Raw genomic sequence first — 19,034 nt, forward strand, 5'->3', positions numbered from 1 at the left:
TATTTGTCTATCAAACACAGATCACAGGGTCAGCAGACTTCAGCACGACAACTGACTGTACATCATGGCTAAGTCAAAGACACGCTCTGGAAAATGTTTCTTGCTCTCAGCAGCACACCACACAAGCTAGAGCAAAGGAAAAGCTAAAGTGAATGCATTTCAAATAGTGAAAATAGATTTCAATTCCTCGGGAAAGAAAATGTATTTCAACATATTTTAGCTGAAGGCTTTAAGAGAAAATTACATCAAAAGTGAGTGCAGGTTTGTTCTGCTTATTATGTAAAGTCTACACTCTGTGAACACACACTACAGGCTGCTTTCAGTGGTGAATGAAAATCATGAGAACTTCTACTTTGTCAAAGCTCATTGCAGGCTGATGCAGTTGTCGTTCCCTTGATGACTTCAGTTAGGTCAAGACTCGCAGCTGGTTCCCAAGTGATTGAGCTGATCTAGTACTAAGTTGCTATTGAAAGGGGTTGTCCCACTCCTTCATCACTCTTGCTCCAAACTACAGCTGCAGCAGTCCTGATCCTCCCTCCTAATACTGACACTGAACTTACTGAGCCAGTTCAGTTTGCTGTATGAGCAGGAAATTACTTATGTGCAGGGTTTGGCTTCTGCCTGTTTTGAGTTTAAACTTCAGTAGTAAGCCTAGGTGGGAGGCAGACCAACAGTGAGCAACTGAGGCAAAGAAAATGCATCCTCTAACACAAAAACCATAGCGGGCATGTACACTGCAAGACAAAGCCAGGCAGCAGTACCTGTTCTTTGATAGCAACATTTTCTGACTGTGCCACTAATTTTTGCCCCGAATACTTGGATCACAACTGTGAATTTGATGACAAGTCAGAGAGTGCAGGAGGAAGGAGTGAAGAGAAGTTCATGTGTCTGTATGTGGCAGAAGTTCTGTCAGAAAGCTTCTGTCATCTCAGTAAGGAGCAGTAGTGGGCAAGAAAGATTTAGATCCCAAAAGAGTATGTACAGGAAGAATATGACAGGACATACAGCAGTGCCAAAGAAGACTGTCCTTGTCCTGACAGGTCACAACATCTCTGAACCAGCTCAAATCAACTGAGGAATTCCAGGGGATGTTATAGAAAGCTAGACTCCCTCCATTGGGTGTTGAGCCAGCAGTGTGCCGAGGTGGCCAAGAGGGCCAATGGCATCCTGGTCTGTATTAGGAATAGTGTGGCCAGCAGGAGCAGGGAAGTCATTGTGCCCCTCTACTCTGCACTGGTTAGGCCGCATCTTGAGTACTGTGTCCAGTTCTGGGCCCCTCAGTTTAAGAAGGACATCGAGACACTTGAAGGTGTCCAGAGAAGGGCAACAAGGCTGGGGAGAGGCCTTGAGCACAGCCCTGTGAGGAGAGGCTGAGGGAGCTGGGCTTGTTTAGCCTGGAGAAGAGGAGGCTCAGGGGAGACCTCATTGCCCTCTACAACTACCTGAAAGGTGGTTGTGGCCAGGAAGGGGTTGGTCTCTTCTCCCAGGCAACCAGCACCAGAACAAGAGGACACAGTCTCAAGCTGCGCCAGGGGAAGTTTAGGCTGGAGGTGAGGAGAAAGTTCTTCACTGAGAGAGTCATTGGTCATTGGAATGTGCTGCCCAGGGAGGTGGTGGAGTCACCATCCCTGGAGGTGTTCAAGAGGGGACTGGATGTGGCACTTGGTGCCATGGTCTAGTCATGAGGTCTGTGGTGACAGGTTGGACTCGATGATCCTCGAGGTCTCTTCCAACCTTAGTGATACTGTGATACTGTAACTATAGTCAAAGTAGTGAAACACTACTAAAAACGTTGTTCCATTTTTAAAGAAGATGCATTTTAAAAACCTTTTGGAGATAGACAGAAAAACTTTCAGCTTACTGTCTCAGAACTGGACTGACTGTTAAGTTTCAACTGAATTGTGCTGGGGCACAATGTAGTATTTTTGCTTGCAAACAGTCCTGTGGGCTACAACTAAGGCTGTGGGCACTATGTGAAATAAAGCATATGTGTAAAAGTTTCAGGGAATCCCAAAATATGTAAGAGGCAACTTTTACATTTGAGTGCTCAGTCTTTGTTTTCTGCATCAATGAAATTGCTTTCCTGCAACAGTTTTCAGACTGGAACAGTTTCAGACCTATGCTGCAAATGCTCTCAGGCTGTACAGCATCAGTCTTTCACGTGCATTACTATTACATTTTTTTAAACTTCGATTTGCTTGCTTCAAATTTGCATCTTTTGGCCTTTAATTCCATGAAACTTCCCAGAACAACCAGAAGAGTTCTGGTCCTACCTTCCACTCTGCTTTTAATTAAAAGGCACATTTTCCTTTGCAGCTTCTGCAACTTTTCCCTCCTGCAGAACCTGCACCCTCCTGACTTTAAGCAATTGCTTTCTTCCAGCACTTGAAGTCAAAACAACAAAGGCCTAAATGAGGATTTCTTGACGGTGTCCTTTGTACTGACAAGTAACTGCAGAGAGAACCTTTAAGCCTCCAAGCAGCATCATTCCCAACTATCATGAACTGCTCCAAATGCTGTGCCTCAGCAATCCCTCTTTAAATGCCTGCCTTTGGCCGTTTTTTCCTCAGACTGTCCCTTGGCCATGTGCTTCAACACCCATCACAGGCTCCCAATTTCCTCGAGCCACCGGTTAGCTCCGCTTTCTGCTGTGAGCTTACTCTGGCAAGATTGGTTCAGATGTTTCAGTGTAAGATTCTGATGGCCACACCACATGGCAGCATGAGAGTGGAATTGCGATATTTAGGCACATATCTGGACAAAGAGGTATAGTACAGTCCAGCAATACCGACAGCTGGGAGAGTATAACAGGATTTAACTGATGCAACACTTCTGGCGAGACACATGCCAGTCTCTCTCGGTAGAGATGACTGCAGCTCCCCCAGAGCTGTCTCCATCCCACCACAGGGTACTCAGTCACTGGCGGGCTGCTGCCGCCCCTTCCCAAAGCACCACCTGTCGGCGTACACAACAGCCTTTTCCCCTTTGCTCTAGCCCTGGCGGCAGCCAGGCATCGGTCGGGAGAAGAGCACCAACGTCTCACGGTAGCAAAGCCTGCTCCACCACAGCGCAGCAAACGCGTGCGCAGCAGCAGCACCTCGTAGCTGAAGCCGCTCCTCGCAGGTGGGGGATGAGTAAAACCGGCCCAGGCCGCGCCCCCAAGGAGGAGCAGCCGGCCCCGCGCGCATGCGCAAGGAGCATCGCTCCCCCCCTCTCCCGCCCTCGCACGGCTCGGCAGAAGTGTTTCCGGCGCTGCGGCTGTGACGTGCGCGGTCGGCGCCGGGCTGTCCGGCGGGCGGGCGGTGGGAGATGGCGGAGTATCTGGCCTCCATCTTCGGAACAGAGAAGGACAAGTGAGTGGCCCATCCCTACTTCCCGCGCCATCCCCGCGGCTTCGGCGCCCCGGGGAGGGAGCTCAAGGGAGGCCGGAGGCGGGTGGCGCGTTCCGCGGGGCGCGAGGGCGCGCAGCGGCCGCCCGGGCGGCCTGTTCCGATCGTGGCGGTTAGCCCTCCCCCCCCCCCTTTCCCTCCTTCCCCCCTTCCCCGTGGCGGGGCCCGGCCCGTTTCTTCCACTCCCGCTTTAGGAGCCCGTGGCGCCCCCGGGACCGGGACGTGCGCCTGGGCACTCCCCCCTCTCGCGCCACCACCCCGCTCTGGAACGTGGCCGCGGAGGGAGGAGGAAGCGAGGCGGGCGCCTTCCCCTCCCCCTCCATCCCCCCCCCGCCGCCTCTCTCGGGCCCGCGCAGCGGCCTTCTTCCCCTCCCCCCTTGCTAGAGCGCGCGTGCGCGCTGCCGGGGACGAGGAGGAAGGGTGGGGGCGCGCGCGCGCCCCTAGCCGCGTGGGGCCTGCGCGTGCCCGCGCCGCCGGCCCCGCCCATGCGCTTCCCTCTCCCCTCCCGGGCCGGGCTGGGTCTGTGCTCTTCGGGGACTTTCTTCTTCTCCTCCCCTTCCCTCCTCTCCCTCCCCGGCCGCCATGCGGGTGTGCCCGAACCTCGTGGCGCGTTGCCGTCCCTCGTCCTTCCTCTTCCCCACCCCCTCCCCCTCCTGGCGGCTGCGCTTTTCTGGCGGCGGGCGGGAGCAGTCGGGGCTGCTGGGTGCCGAGCTTCCCGCCGCCACCGCCTCCTGCCAGAAAGGGCCTCTTCCCTTTTGTTCGTGTCTCTGCGCCTCGCAGCAGCCCGAGAGCTTCCGCTCTGCTGCAAGGACAGCGACTGGTTATTTCTCCCCCCTCCCCAGGGTGCGGAGGATTTCCCCGACTGCTGCATCCTGATCCTCAGGCTTCTGCCTGCAGCCTTCCACGCGTCGGGAACGCCTCTAGTTTCTCTGGTTGTTGGAAGCGTACTTACAAAACCCTCCTATCGAAAATTTGGTCACCGTCGGCCTGACCAAACCAACGTGTTTTTCCACTCGTAAAAATGAAAGGGGGCATCGATGTGCTACTGGACTAAATTACTCTTGTCGGCCCCTGGCCGTGGGGCTTCTGTTTTCTTTCTACTTTGTAGTGCTACAAGCTGGTTCCAATTTGCTCGTCTGTCAGAAAAGCAGTATCGGCAGCCTCTCTTGAGCTCTGTTACTTAGCATCCTTTATGATAGAACGCATTACCGTTTTAACAGTGTTAGTACGTGCCAATACAGCGAGCATGGAATTCCTGTACTGGTCTTTGTATTCAAAAAGCAAGCAGACTTCTCCAGAAAATGTGGAAATTGGAGGCAGTGTTGGAAATTCTATAGTTAGGTGTTTTTTTTATTTCAGGATAGAGTTCAGAAAAGACAGTAAGTATATTGTAATTCTAAGTATATACTTTCAAAAACGTGATGAACAGTAAGCATGTTGCAATTCTACAGTGGAATGTTTTGCTAGATACCAGCTACGCTTTAGTACTTTAATGTTTCTCCCCTCCATGAGATGATGTTGATAACACAGAATTGTGGAGAGAATTGGTGTTAACTGTGAGCTTGGGAATAATAACCTTTCTTCCAGGAAAATTCTTACATTTCACTTACTTGTATATAGCCCACCATAGTTTCTTTGCCCTTCAGAATTTTGCATTCAGTTTTCCCAGTCAAGGTAACTACGCTTCGAATGGTTTTCTGTCATCGTTCCATGTGAATTAACACTTGTGTGAGAGGTTTTTACTAGCATTCCTAAACCAGCATAGTTTTAGAGATACTATCAGATGATAGTTAATTCAAGAAAAGTTTGTGGTTTTAAAAAAAAAAAAGGCTTCCTTTTAAAATTATTAACTAAATTCATGGAAATGGCTTGATTAAATGAATTTGTTTTGCTTATGTGTGTTCTTTCTGTAACGTGATTTTTTTTTTCCTCTGACTTGAATTATTCCCAGTATTTTGGCAGTGGTGTGAGTTACCCATGTAGTATAACTTCAAACAGATGACTTATAAAACATTAGATAGGTGCAGCTGTGTGAGATTAAAACCTGGTTGTATTGCCTGAACTAGCGGGTTACATGACACAAGTACATAGCATAACTCTACAGACTATTTTTCACCTTATTTCCCATCCCATCACCCAGTGAAACAGATACAAAGGCAAGAATGGAGAAGTGGAAGAGTAAAACAGTAGTGATTGCTTCTGCCCATAGTGGTGTCATGAATGGGGTTTGAGCAATGGGCAAAATTGATAAGATGACTTCTTGTAAATTAGGGGTAAAGAAGAATGGATGGATGTGAGCAGTTTTACTGAATGCCTTCCTATACTGTTTTGAATATACTTCCTATATTCTCCACATTACTATAAAGGCATTTAGAACATGTGTTGTATAGGAATGGCATCTTAATATTTTCTAATACATAACTACTTTCATATTTAATTCTTTTATTTGCAGAGTCAACTGTTCATTTTACTTCAAAATTGGAGCTTGTCGTCATGGAGACAGATGTTCTCGGTTGCACAACAAACCAACATTTAGCCAGGTTTGTTCTCCTTTTGTTTCTCTTTCTTGTGGAAGTATATTCTTTAAAACATAGACTCTCAGATACAAGTGAATAATAACCGAGCTCCAGATAAACTAGTTCAGTTTTGGCCCCAGTTTATATGGGTTTTTGCTCTTGTGGGGGTGTTCAGTTTACTTCTCCCAGCATTTCTAATTATCTCCTGTCACCCTTAATGGCTGCAGGAAGCGATGCTGTTGTAAGCTTGCCTGTAGTAGAGACCAACCAGTGCTAACTTTCAGGTGAGTGTGCCTTCTCAGTGGTGTTTAGGCACTTAAACCATCCCAGGTTTTTGAATCACAAACGAGGGCAGCCTGTTCCGCCTGTCGCAGAGGTGTGAACTTGAGCCTTTTGTACATACAATAGAAGAAAACAAAAGCAACTCATCTGTCGATACATTTGTTCTCTGACCCAGGCTCATAAGGTTCAACAGTCACTTTCATACTATTCTTGATTGTGGAAGAATTGTTTCTTAAAAACAACCTGCCTGGTTGCACATGTCTGTTGACTCGACAGATTAAGTAATCTCTGGCTGTATGAATACTGTTAGAAACATGGTATGTGACTGCATGCCTGCCAGAGAGGGGTAGAAAAAACAAAATGAGAAACCAGGTGCAGTGGGTGATAGGGTTTTAATCATGAGCTCTGTAGTTTTCAGAAATTACATGATTGGAAAACTGTGTGCTTTAATTTTTCTATCACTGCTGATTGTCAATTATGCAGGTAAATAGATTTCTTTGGCAAAATTGTATTATGATGTAAGCAGTGTCTTAGAGTTGTTGCATTATCAGGAAATTTGCCTGCAGAGGTCAAGTTTCCATAGCAGTGGAGTCCTCTAAGTTAATTTTAGCTGACTTAAAGCAGAATCGGTGTGAGTGGTGGGCTCATGTGAGTTTGCAGAGAAATCGGGAGGCGAGTACTCAAAGTTAACTTGTGTGTGAGCAGGCAGGAGGAGGTCTAGAGGAGGATGGTCTAGGTTACTGATCTATGGGGACCACTTCACTTACAGGATCAGTTTTCTACTTTCTGGATCTCAAAAGCATATTTCCAAATTTCAAAGCTATTCTGGCTTGATGACCTACATGGAGAGCTTGCTGAAATATGATCAGTTATTTAGAGACCTGAATTTAGGTCTTTGGCTGCTGGAAAATATTCTTCAATTAGACAACTTCCAGAGTAGTCATTAAGGTTAAAACAGAAACAAACAAAAAAAAGCACCGAAAAGAAGCCCAACCAAAAGCTGCAAAAACAAGCAACAAAACCCAAACTCCATTTATTTTCTTATGAAAGTCCTCTGTGTGCAACAACATTTTTTTTTCCTCAGTGCAGCCTTCAGCATTGCTTTAAAAGCTGCAGTTAGCAGTGCTACCTGAAGTGGGTCAGCTGGGCTTGTAAGATTCATCCAGTGATGTCTGAGGCTGCCACAGCATCACACCTGGCACCATGCTGTGTTGTAACATCCTTAACATACTTGGCAGATGTGTAGTTAACCCTACAGAAGTCTTTGTTTATATGCATGTTGATAATCAGCTGTGATAGAAAACAGAAGAACAGGTATCTTACTAATGGGAGGTTCCTGGCACAATATTTTTATCTCCTGTTGCTATTGCTGGGGCAGCTACTTTATAGAAGAGCTGTGTTAGGAGAGGTGGTGCAATCCAGGGTGATCAAATTACTACTGGTCAGCAGAAACATTGTGACTGTATGCATGTTTCTGGCTCTCTCCAGTCCTAGGCTAAAACATAGTTTAGACCTGGGCCGTGGAAGCACAAAGCTTTGGTTGGTATGACCCATACCCATTATAATATGATCGTGTGGTTTTAAATGTGATGCTCTGAATTTTTTTTACATGGTAAGGGGGCAGCATGTGTAGGTATGACATTGCTGGTCCTTTGACTTCCTTAAGCTCTGAATTCTTACTGTGACTAATAATAACGTGTAAACTAAAATTATTTGGGGGTTGCGATTTGTATTAACTAACGTTGAGCTTGTATTTTAAGTAATCAGATTTCAATTTTTGAGCTGCTTACAGTGATATGGACATTTGGAATTTTTTTGCAATATTAGTTTACTAACTTAAACATGGTTTGTTTTTTCAGACAACTTGATTTTAAGAAGAACGGTACAAATGTAAGGTTTCAAGTCTGCCTGGGCTAATTCTTCAAGTAAAAAGCAGAAGGGCTAAAAGGATATTGTCCTTATTTGAAGGATCGGAAACATGTGAACCTATGATGCTATTATATTATTTAAACAGAAATTCCACCAAGAAATTCTTGATGCACAAAACGAGACGTAGCTCTTACCTGAAAACCTTACTGTCTGGTGTAACGTTTTAGACTCTGTGGCGTTATGTATGACATGCTGTGCACATAACACATTTTTTTTTCCCCACCACACTCCCCCCCACCCCCTGCCGCCCAAGACTCACAATAATGGATCTGGTCTTGAAAGTTAGGCATCTCCATAATACCATGGTTCAGGTGACTGTGCCTCGCAACTCCCGTTTTGAGGCTAGCCATTGAGACGAACGCAGCTCTTTCTTGGTGGTTAATTACAACTGTTTTCATAATATGATGGTCTGGATGCAGTTTTGGAAGATATTCTGCAAATACGAGAGGAATTCTTTAAGACTAAAATATTACTTTTAGCTGTTTGCAAGCAAAAGTTGTCTCTTTGCAATTGTCTATTCTATGCACAGCAGCCAGTAGAATTCCCCTTTTTATTTTTTTTCCCCGCAGACCATCTTGATTCAAAACATCTATCGTAACCCCCAAAACAGTGCACAGACGGCTGACGGCTCACACTGTAAGTCCCACAGTTGGAGAAATTTTTTTAAAGAATGGTGTTAAAGAGCCCACTCCTAATTTATGAGAAAATAATGTTGGCTTCTGAGCTGCTGACATAAAGCTGTTGCAAACAGGACAAGTGACGGAACTCTCCTTGCGCACAGATCGAGAACTTGGCAAATGTCTGCGGCTCGGAATGTAGAACCGAGTGCATAAATTGGGCTCGATGCGGGTTCACTTGCGCTGCAAAGCGAAGCTGACATTCGTAGTAAAGCTGCAGACGTTTCTCAAATTCTTGATGTAACAAAAGAAAAAGCACCCCAAAACCAAATAAATAGGTGTATACATGGTGTACGGTAAGTTTCCCAAAACTTGAGGTTTTTCTTCATCTTATCTTTTTAAGGAAAATGGAGATTTCATGCTATGCTGTAATTATTGTATTGCTTCCTTCCGCGGGATTTTGCTATTAAGGAACAACTTGGTAAGATCAAATTCAAACAAGGTGTAATTTGAATACTGTGTTTGGAAGCCATCTACTGCATGTCTGCCTGAAATCGTGCATAGTAATACCGGTGAATGAAAAAACCAAATACAATAATGAAGTATCATGAGATCTCCATTGCTTTACAGTGTTAGGTTGAATCAGAAAGGTCACCATCTCAGTGAAAGTTCTCCTTCTAGGGAGAGAATAACCACCTCTCTTTCAGCACAGACTCGGCTAAAGCGACCCTAAAGGAAACCGGTTTCTTGTTAAAATTATTTTCCATAATATAAAGTTGTTGCGTTTTGTATTTCAGACCATTGCCCTCTTGAACATTTACCGTAACCCTCAAAACTCTTCCCAGTCTGCTGACGGTTTGCGCTGTAAGTTCATACAAGTTCCTTCACTGGTTCCCTGGGCTTGATTGTCAGAGCTCAGTGTCGACTTAAGCTGGTCTACCATTTTAGTTTAACAGATCAAACTGACCACATTTCATTAAATTGTGTTCAAAACAAACACACCAAAAAAGAAACCAAACCAAAAATACTATCCTTTTTTTTTTCCTGTCCCTACTCCCAAAACTATGAGGAGAATCTCTACCCTCTGTTCTAAAAGAGTTAAAATTGTCCTTCCCCTGTAAAGCAGTCTTGGTTGCACTGCTTTCTTTCCCCTTCCTTTCTCCCCGCCTGTTGGCTGCATCCTAGGGATGCTTTTCTGTATGTTTTATGCTGTCCCTTAGATTACAGTGTCTAAAAGAACAGGACAGTGACACCTTGACTTCACCCAGAACATATGTCCTGCTCTGTAAATGTTAAAGAGAACTTTCATTTGAAACTTTTCAGACTGCATGCAGAAACTTGTGCTAGGTTAATGCAGCTTCCATTTAGAGTCTGCTTTGTAAGAATACTCTGACAAATGCTTCCTTTCTGGCAGCTGTCCTTTTTGGATAGGTGCATGCTTCAGATTCCTTCCATGCTTCAAAAATTCAAATTCCAAACCCAAGTTGCATATTTACCTAGGAAAATATATCTTTAAAAGTACTTCTGAGGAGGGGAAGGCATTTGGGTATGGTCATGAAGTAATTTAATGACTCCTGGTGAGGTAGGAATGGGCATTAAAAAGAAACACAGCTACTGTGAGACTGGCAGAAGGTTAAATGATCCTGATTGTTGATCGGCGATTACTGATAACTGTGATTGAATCATCAACAGTAGAATAAGATTTTTAAAACTAGTCATAATTTCAGAACCAAAAAGGATTGGTGTTATTTTCTAACTAATATTTCTTGTTGAAGTGAATATTGACTGTGTGGTAATAAAGCTTTGTTTGGCTTTATTTTTTTTTTTTTTCTTTCTTATTTTTTTTTGACTGTTGTATTCCAGACTAGTTCAGATTAGTTACCAGCTTCTGATTAGACATACTTTGTGAAATCAGCCACTTTAAAGTCAACACTGTCTCTTCTGCTTCTAAAAGTAGTAGTGGCCCAATTAAGTAATTAGCGAGTTTTGTCACACAATCAAGCTAGCTACACAATGAACGATGTCATTTTGTCTAGATGCTTAAACAGTTCTATTGGTTTGTAGTAGGTGTCCTTGTTGCAGATGTTCAGTAGTGAATGCTGTGTCAGCAAACCAAACAACACACAGTTGGGTATTTCCACTCTGTTGCTAAATCACCGATGCGCTGGTAACTAATTTGCACAAAGTTACGGCAGATTGGTCTGTGGAGCTGTTTAGATTGTACAGCTGCAAGAGTCTCTGGACAGATTTTCTAGTGCACTAAATATCGGTATCCAGCTCCAGTGTCTCTTGGCAAACGGTAGCTCTGTGAGATAGCCTGACTGTACCTTCTGTGGTAGAGCTGGAGCTCTGTTACCAGTAGGCTTGCTGAAATCTCTGGCTCCCTGGTTTTTTGATACTTGTCCCTACTTCAGTACTGCATGTATTTTAAATGGATAACTTTTGGGTAGCTATTTAATGCTTCTGTTGTTGCTTAACTGTCTTCCTTTCTATTGCCGTCGTAGAGGATTAACCTTAGTTTTGAACAGCAATAGTTTTCCTGAGTAATTAGTAATTGGGCTTGTCAAGGTTTAGATACCGATAGCCCTGGAGTATGGATGTTTGTAAAGCTTGTGCCTATGTGTACTTTACTTCCCACTTCAGGAGGACATTTAAGTAGTCATTAACTAACTGTTATGATCTCCTAACTTGATTAATGGAATCTCCTTAGAAGTTTTTAGCACTTGTCCAGCTGGTAAAAAGTAGTGCTTCCCAGTGTGGCTTACTGAGCCTGTCCAATGTGTTGTAAAAAAACAACCCAACCCAACAGACAAAACAAAAACATTCATAAGGAAAAACAACCCCAGACCTTTAGGTAGCTACTAGTAAGCTGTTACCAGTGGTACTGGTAGAGACTTGGGAATATAGTTAAGTATTAAACTATCTAAGAATACTGGTTTAATGTTTGCTATTCCTTAATTTGTTGTATAAGCACAGGGAAGAAAAAAGTTCTTGGAAGCAAACATCTTTCAGTTGCAAAAATGTTGTTAGTATAAATTATATAACAAGTGCCCTGTGCACTTCTTCAGGAGGTGACCTGGGTGGAAGAAAAGTAATTGCAGCTACAGTGTGTGGCTGGTTAATATTAAAGTCTTGGAAGAAGAATGTAAAGTTTGTCCAGTGGCACTGTTAGGCAAAAAGGACTGAGCCCAAAGCATCTCTTTTTCTCACAGCAGCATGAAGTGGGGGAAAAAAAAAACCAAAACAACCCAAAACCAAAAAAACAGCTTTGTTGGCTGAGTTTCTTGGCTTTCACATTCTGCAAACTAAAACAGTAGCATCTGTAATTTAAAGGCTAGAATATTTTTCTGGCATGAAATACAGGGTTCATTTTAAAAACTGCTCCACTTTATCTTAATAAACCACTTAACTGCGAAGAGCTAATATGTTAGATTTTAACATGCACAGCTTAGTGGAGCTTGGAATACTGTAGACTGGAAGAAATAAATTGATTTTCATATACCAAATGCTTTGAAAAAACAGCCAAACTTGCATCGTGTTCTGTAGCAGCAGGCAAGCAGTGCTCATCTGTAAATTCCAGCTTGGAACTTGAAAATAATCTAACCTGAACATGTGACTGGCTTGTCTTGCCCTAAAAGGTATTACCCAGGACTACACAAATACTCAGTGATACTTAAACTAGAAAATTGCTTTTGATTGCAAAGCATTATGGTGCCCTTCTTTGAGGGCACTGAAATGACACACTTTTCCCAGTATCTGTTCTGAGTAAATTTTAAAGGAATTCTGGGCAATGGTAGATTGTGAACTCTGAGGTTGTAATGTAGGTGCTGGAGAGCTTGACATCTTAAAGTTCTGCTATTAAGACAAGGAAAACTAAATTGTAATTGTCTTTTTAAAATACACAGATGTTCAAAGCACTTGCCTTCTGTTTAGGTAAAATTAGAGACTGGGACTGTACATTAAACTTAAGTGATACTTCAAAGTAATTCCCCTTTAAATTTGTGGTGCAGAAGTTTGGCTCCGATTAAAACTTGTTTCAATTTGGTCATGTCAGCGTAATGTCTTGACGTAAACTTTGGGGACTCAAAGCTCTTCACACACAAGTATCTGTAATGTTACTGTTAGTTAGCTCCATGCTATATGGTGTCTTTAATGCTCCAGATGGCCTCTGTAGATTGTTTGTAGTGTGATCAAAATGTCTTCTTCCTTATCTGTAGGCTCTAATCGATATGAATCTCCGTTTTTCGTAGGTGCCGTGAGCGATGTGGAGATGCAGGAACATTACGATGAGTTCTTTGAGGTACGTAGAAGACGCTCACAATGCATTAAAGCGTATGTGGATTTGTCAGTGTGTGAGTTGGATGTGTTCAGTGCATAGCACAGTCAGATGGTTTGTTTCTGCAGCTGTTCCTGTAAAACTTACCAGGAAATACTTAGCTCTGGAAGTTCTATAACCTTTGATTAGTTTGGCCTTAACTTTTACTGTTTGTGATAGACTGTTTAAATCAGCAATTAAGAGTCATATCATTTGGATTTCATAATTTCCTTTCCTGTATATTGAAAATATACTTAATTGTTTGTATAGAATCAAATCAACTACAACTGTGACATCGTGGCTTAGCTGTAGTATTTTCAGTGTCTCATGTATTCTGTGAATACTGTATGCATAGTGCTTTCCCTAGCTTTTTATTGTATCCTGTGACCTGTACTTAGAGATGGACACAGTATGGGCCAAGCAAGTATTAAGTTTAAAATCAGAATTGTGAAAAATATAATCCTTACTTACAGCTAAATACAATAGTTCTGTACTTAAACCCAGTGTGCTGCAAACTTTTAATTGGTTGATTTGTGCTTAGGAGGTCTTCACAGAAATGGAAGAAAAATATGGTGAAGTGGAGGAGATGAACGTTTGTGATAACCTTGGAGATCATCTAGTTGGAAATGTATACGTAAAGGTAGGATAAAGAGATGTTTGTATCCTCATGAGAGGGTATTTATTGATGTATACTTCTAAAAGCTACTGAATGCTTGTAGATTCTGCACTAGTAGCTCTCCAGGATATTTGCTCCTCTCCACAGTATAAACGTTAATAGATGAAGACATGAGAAGCTTTCTTTGTAGTCAAAATCTGTGGCGTTTATATAGATAAACCCTTAATTTTACATGGTCAAACACATGACCAACACTGCTGGACTGTTCACTTTGCCAGGTTTAATTTAACAGAATCACAGAAACATTCAGGGTGGAAAAGACTGATAACCTTACTCTACAAGGTTCACCCCTAAACCAGATCCTCAAGCACCACATCCAGACGACCTTTAAACACACCCAGCGTTGTGACAACCACATCACTGGGCAGCCTGTTGCAGTGCTTGACCACTCTCTCTGTGAAAAAATTTTTCCTACTGTCCAGTCTGAACCTCTCCTGTTGCAGCTTGAGCCCATTGCCTCTTGTTCTATTGCTAATAACCTGTGAGAATGGAATTTGGGATCTGTCTTCCCTTCACGCTGACTTTAAAGCACTTTGTAATGGACAGAGGTTTGTTAGCAAGAAGAGTGTTTATTTTCAACAGCTTAATTTATTTTCTATCTTTGCAGTTAAACAAAATGTCTTGCAACCAAGTTATATTGGGGAGTAGTTAGAGAGTTTCAGGTGCAAAGCAGAGCACTTAGGTTTAGCTGTTAAAAAGCATTTGTATGTCCAGAACAAGGAGTATAAAGCTGTCACCTGCAGGATTTTTATCGTGTACATGGTCTTGAAGATGTGTAAGAGGGTTTTAATTGGGTTTTTTAATATCTTTACTGTTTGTTCCCTTAACTGAAAAATGCTGTCACACCTAAAATTCTCAGCAGTGTAGGTCATCAGAAATAAAAGGGGGTTTAAAATTTGCAAGTCATGAATAGGAATTGCAAATTTGAGTTTTGCATCCATCATAAAACAGGATCAGATTTCTGCAAATTCCCATTTACCTGGAGGAGAGCTTCAGTTCTCACACAGTTTCTTTCATGTGCTTAGAACACACTTTGAGCATTAATGTTCTAGAAAGTACTCTTAAGCATTCTCTTTGATTAAAGGTATATTAAGCTACCATATCTTCTAATACAAGCCACAAAGCTGGAAAGCTCAAACAGCAGATAATTAAGATAAAATGTGTTTTAATGAGCTTTGAGTCCTGATCCTGCTTCCGTTTCTTCTCTATTTACAACCTGAGTGAATGTTAACTTTACTTTCAGTTTCGCCGTGAAGAGGATGCGGAAAAGGCTGTGATTGACCTGAACAACCGCTGGTTTAATGGACAGCCCATTCATGCTGAGCTTTCACCTGTGACTGATTTCAGAGAGGCCTGTTGTCGTCAATATGAAATGGGGTAAACACTGACTTGCTCTTTGCCTATGACAGTATCTTTGAAATGCTTGCACAGACAGGGTGGGTGCTTGGGTGTGGCTTTTGTGTGGCTTAGTATAGAAAGAAAACCCCTCCTGTTAGTGTCCAAGGCCTGCATTCAACTGCTTGGCTTCTGCCATATTTTTAGGATATTGGTCTAGGAATGAGTTGGTGTCAGTAATTGGTACTTGCAATTCACTGGTTTTAATGTTAGAGGTGATTAGCTATTACATGACTAGAGGACCAGTAGAGCTTGGGCAAGCTTATACAGTGCAAAGCTGAGATTTCTAACTGTCTCGTGAATTGTTTCAGGGAGTGTACACGAGGAGGTTTCTGCAACTTCATGCATTTGAAGCCCATTTCTCGAGAGTTGAGACGCGAGTTGTATGGACGTCGTCGTAAAAAGTAAGTTTACTTTCAGACACAATGGAAGCATGTAAATCAAGGAGCATTGCTGAAAGTTTTGAAGGCAAATCTTTTAAACTGTCTTGCTTTTCCTTAGACAGCTTAATGATGCGTGCCAGTGACAGCATCAAGTGACCAGCTGTGGTGCTTCTTGCTCTGTGGTGCTGTGGATGTTGAATGTTTATACAGCTTTAAAAGAAAACAGGGTTAAAGGACGAGGATGTTCACCGAGTTACTAAGTACATGGAACATATTTGTGGTTGAAATGTCCAAACTGCAGACAGTTACAGGCAGACATTATTTGGGAGAAGTGCTGCTTCTCTCTTTTATTTTCTTCTAAATGTAGTTGCTTGTGGCCGCTGTTAGAAGCAGGCTACTTGGCTAATGGGAATTCTGACAGGATCAGATGGGCTGCTTTCAGTGTTAGGCAATCATGGGTATCTGTAGGTCAAATAAAGCAGTTTTGTAGGTTTGTTTCTATCACAGAAGGAGCCTAGGATCATGAATGTGTTTTTCCTAGAAAAGTTTCTAGTTGGCAGTGTCTCTGAGGGTGAATTTAACTTAGGAAAATGTAGATGGTGTTGCTTAGGCACACATATTTATGCCTAAATACATACTGAAATATCTCAACCAATAGTAATTGAAATATAAGTGCAAACTTTTCAGGAGTTTGAGTAACTTATGAAAAAGGCAAATTACACTCTTAATGGCTTTTTGGATTATTTTATGAACCTGAATCTCTGACTTAGTAACTTTTAATTAAAAGATATCACCTTTTATTGCGAGAAATATAAGATGTGTGTGTTTGGCTTTGGAACAGGCTTGTTATACATACACCTCAATTTCAGTCTCTGTTAAAACAAGAGAGCTGAATCCTCCGTACAGTTTTCTTATTTTTCCTATTTCAGTTCTTCATGAAACTAAAGCTGGCAGAGGTTAGCAGTAAGGCTTGATGGGGGAAAAAGATACTTCTTGTGTCAGTGGGGTTTCATGGGTAGATAGTATAGACTAGATTGACCTGAAAGTAATTTTACACAGAATGATTTTAATAACCTGGGGCAATTCAGTGTGTGCTAGAGTTATGTATGTGTGTCTGTCAGTAAAATTTCTCACAACACATGCTCCCAACCCAAATTCATTCACCACAGAGCAATAGTCTACAAAATAAGACTTGCACTATTTGCTTCCTTGAGCTTTTAGTTCTGCTGTGATTCCTGCACCCCTTAGAAACTACTGGTTGCGAATCTTATCAAATCAACTTCTCTAAAAGGCTTCAAAACACTCAGGCCACTCTTTTCCTTGACAAGTGCCATGTAAACTTTAAATCCATAGTAGATGTCTTAGCAGTACAGTCTGGATGACTTTAGCTTTCTTCACAGTATAACTAAGGTTGGAAAAGACCTCAAGGATCATTGAGTCCAACCTATCAACACAGACCCCATGACTAGACCATGGCACCACGTGCCATGTCCAATCTCCTCTTGAACACCTCCAGGGACGGTGACTCCACCACCTCCCTTGGCAGCCCATTCCAATGACTAATGACTCTCTCTGTGAAGAACTTTCTCCTCACCTCGAGTCTAAACCTCCCCTGGCACAGCTTGAGACTGTGTCCCCTTGTTCTGGTGCTGCTTGCCTGGGAGAAGAGACCAACCCCTTCCTGGCTACAACCACCTTTCAGGTAGTTGTAGAGGGCAATGAGGTCACCTCTGAGCCTGCTCTTCTCCAGGTTAAGTTCATGTCATCAGGCTGAGGCAAGGAAGAGTATTTGCAAATGCTTCTGGAATGGGGGGAAGGGGAAGAGTGGTGGAAGGAAAGAGAAAACAAACAAACAAAACCCCACCAAGTTGTAATTGCCAATTAACACAACTGATCTAATAGGAAAGGACTTGGAAACAGCTGTAGACTTTTGCAGTGTGTTGTTTAGAACTATTCACAGCTGCAAAAGCAGGTGTCCCTTTCTCTTGCTTCTTTAACAGCTGTGTAACTTTGGTTCTTCTGCACACCTCAGTCCTTAGGTTTTGCATACCCGTTCTAATGAGTGACTGGCAGCAAAGAGTTGAGGCTTTTAGCAGTGTGTTGAGTCCTTGTGTTCTGCTCAGTTTGTAAATACATGGCTTGGCAGCCTGAGTGCCAATTTACCAGTCCTCCTAATGCCACGTTGTCTTTCTTCTCCTTCATTACTTAAATTCCTGAGTGTTCCGCTGTGTGGTACTGTAAGTAACTGGCTGGGTGGGATGAAACACTAAAATGTTCACACTTTCTTTGAAGGCATAGATCCAGGTCAAGGTCCCGTGAACGTCGGTCTAGATCCAGAGATCGTGGTCGTGGAGGTGGCGGTGGTGGAGGAGGACGCGAACGTGATAGGAGGCGATCCAGAGATCGTGAACGATCCGGTCGATTCTGAGCCATGCCATTTTTACTGTATGTCTGCTAGAAAGTGTTGTAGTTTGACCAAACAAGTTCATAATGAGATTTTTTTTAAAGATGGGCTTCTGAATAAAAAAATTTGTAGTGATACAGTATTCTTTGTGTAACTTGTTTCTTGTGGGGGGAGTCTTTTTAACTGTCATTCCTCTATCTTGACAAATACATGGATTAACTATGCCTGAGGGAAAGGTGGTAAATGTGTTGGAGGAGCGCCAGTTTGGGTTCTTGGTTTGGGTTTGTGGTTGGTTTGGGGTTTTTTTTTCCCCCTTTGTTTTTTTGGGTTTGATCTTTTTTTGTTTGGTTGGGGTTTTTTTTTTATTCGGATATAATTTGAACTGTTGCTGAAAATGTGTGTATATAATATAAAATATTATATACATAGTAAAAAATAATATACTGCTTAAGAAACAGTTACATAAGTTTCCCTTCTCTGCTATGCTGTCTGCTTATTTAGGTTAGTTTAGGCACATTGAAAAGGAAGGCTGTGCGAAATGCATTTATTTACCCAGTAGAAACGCTTAGTTACAAAAAACCAATGTATGTTTGTTTGTTACCAGAAGTCTGTGCTCTGTCTATCAATGTGACTGTGGCATTTACAATAAATCCAATTTCTTGATGTAAAAGCTAAAGCCTATTTTCTAAGCACTCTGGAGTAGTTGAGTTGCTACTCCTGGCTGTGCCAGAGTTCATAATTCAATTTTTGGTGGGGTTTTTTTTGGACTAAATTCCTTGCCTTTGACTGGAAAGAAAGTTGCTTAGTGCACTGTGGGGGAAAAAAAGATTTTTATTGCAATTATTTGTAGCAGGCAGTTGAAGTTTAAAAAGAAACTGCTCCATGCAGCATGGTACAAAGGATCTGTGGAAGGACATACAAGGTCCAAATCTCTGAGACTGATAATTTTGTTGCTTTGTGGGGTTTTTTCACTTGTATGTTCTCTTACCTGTCATTTCATGAAAAGCATTTTGTTAGTGTCCAAGGTCATAGGAAACTATGTCAGGTGGTAGTGGAAAATATTTTTTCCCACTTTCACTTGCTTTCTGATCTTCTGAAGTGTGATAAAAGCTAATACATACATAGGAG

General features: G+C 42.6%; 1 protein-coding gene across 5 annotated transcripts; it reads left to right on the forward strand.

Moving 5' to 3' along the window:
• Positions 1-3,244: 3,244 nt before the first annotated feature.
• Positions 3,245-18,576, forward strand: U2AF1 (U2 small nuclear RNA auxiliary factor 1). 5 transcript variants are annotated; one of them, XM_068155180.1, is made up of 11 exons: positions 3,270-3,353; positions 4,232-4,768; positions 5,842-5,929; positions 6,133-6,189; positions 8,047-8,077; positions 8,686-8,752; positions 12,984-13,033; positions 13,590-13,688; positions 14,968-15,101; positions 15,431-15,523; positions 17,795-18,576. In XM_068155180.1, the coding sequence occupies exons 2-11, from the start codon at positions 4,582-4,584 to the stop codon at positions 17,928-17,930; spliced, it is 942 nt and encodes a 313-aa protein (XP_068011281.1). In that variant the 5' UTR covers positions 3,270-3,353; positions 4,232-4,581; the 3' UTR covers positions 17,931-18,576. The 5 variants fall into 5 exon arrangements, with proteins under 5 accessions (XP_068011282.1, XP_068011284.1, XP_068011283.1 ...); XM_068155181.1 differs by lacking the exon at positions 4,232-4,768 and having other exon boundaries at positions 3,245-3,353; XM_068155183.1 differs by lacking the exons at positions 4,232-4,768; positions 6,133-6,189; positions 8,047-8,077 and having other exon boundaries at positions 3,245-3,353.
• Positions 18,577-19,034: the final 458 nt, after the last annotated feature.

Source organism: Melanerpes formicivorus, unplaced genomic scaffold (assembly GCF_026170545.1).
Source record: "Melanerpes formicivorus ecotype bairdi unplaced genomic scaffold, bMelFor1.0.p_v2 SCAF_30, whole genome shotgun sequence".
NCBI classification, from domain to species: domain Eukaryota; kingdom Metazoa; phylum Chordata; class Aves; order Piciformes; family Picidae; genus Melanerpes; species Melanerpes formicivorus.

What these genes read in the sequence shown, in the direction of transcription:
- U2AF1 (XM_068155180.1), top strand. Translation starts at nt 4,582, where the DNA reads ATGATAGAACGCATTACCGTTTTAACAGTGTTAGTACGTGCCAATACA. An exon ending in GATAGAGTTCAGAAAAGACA is followed by an intron (nt 4,769 to 5,841) that starts GTAAGTATATTG and finishes TTTTATTTGCAG; the next exon opens with AGTCAACTGTTCATTTTACT. An exon ending in CAACCAGTGCTAACTTTCAG is followed by an intron (nt 6,190 to 8,046) that starts GTGAGTGTGCCT and finishes TTGTTTTTTCAG; the next exon opens with ACAACTTGATTTTAAGAAGA.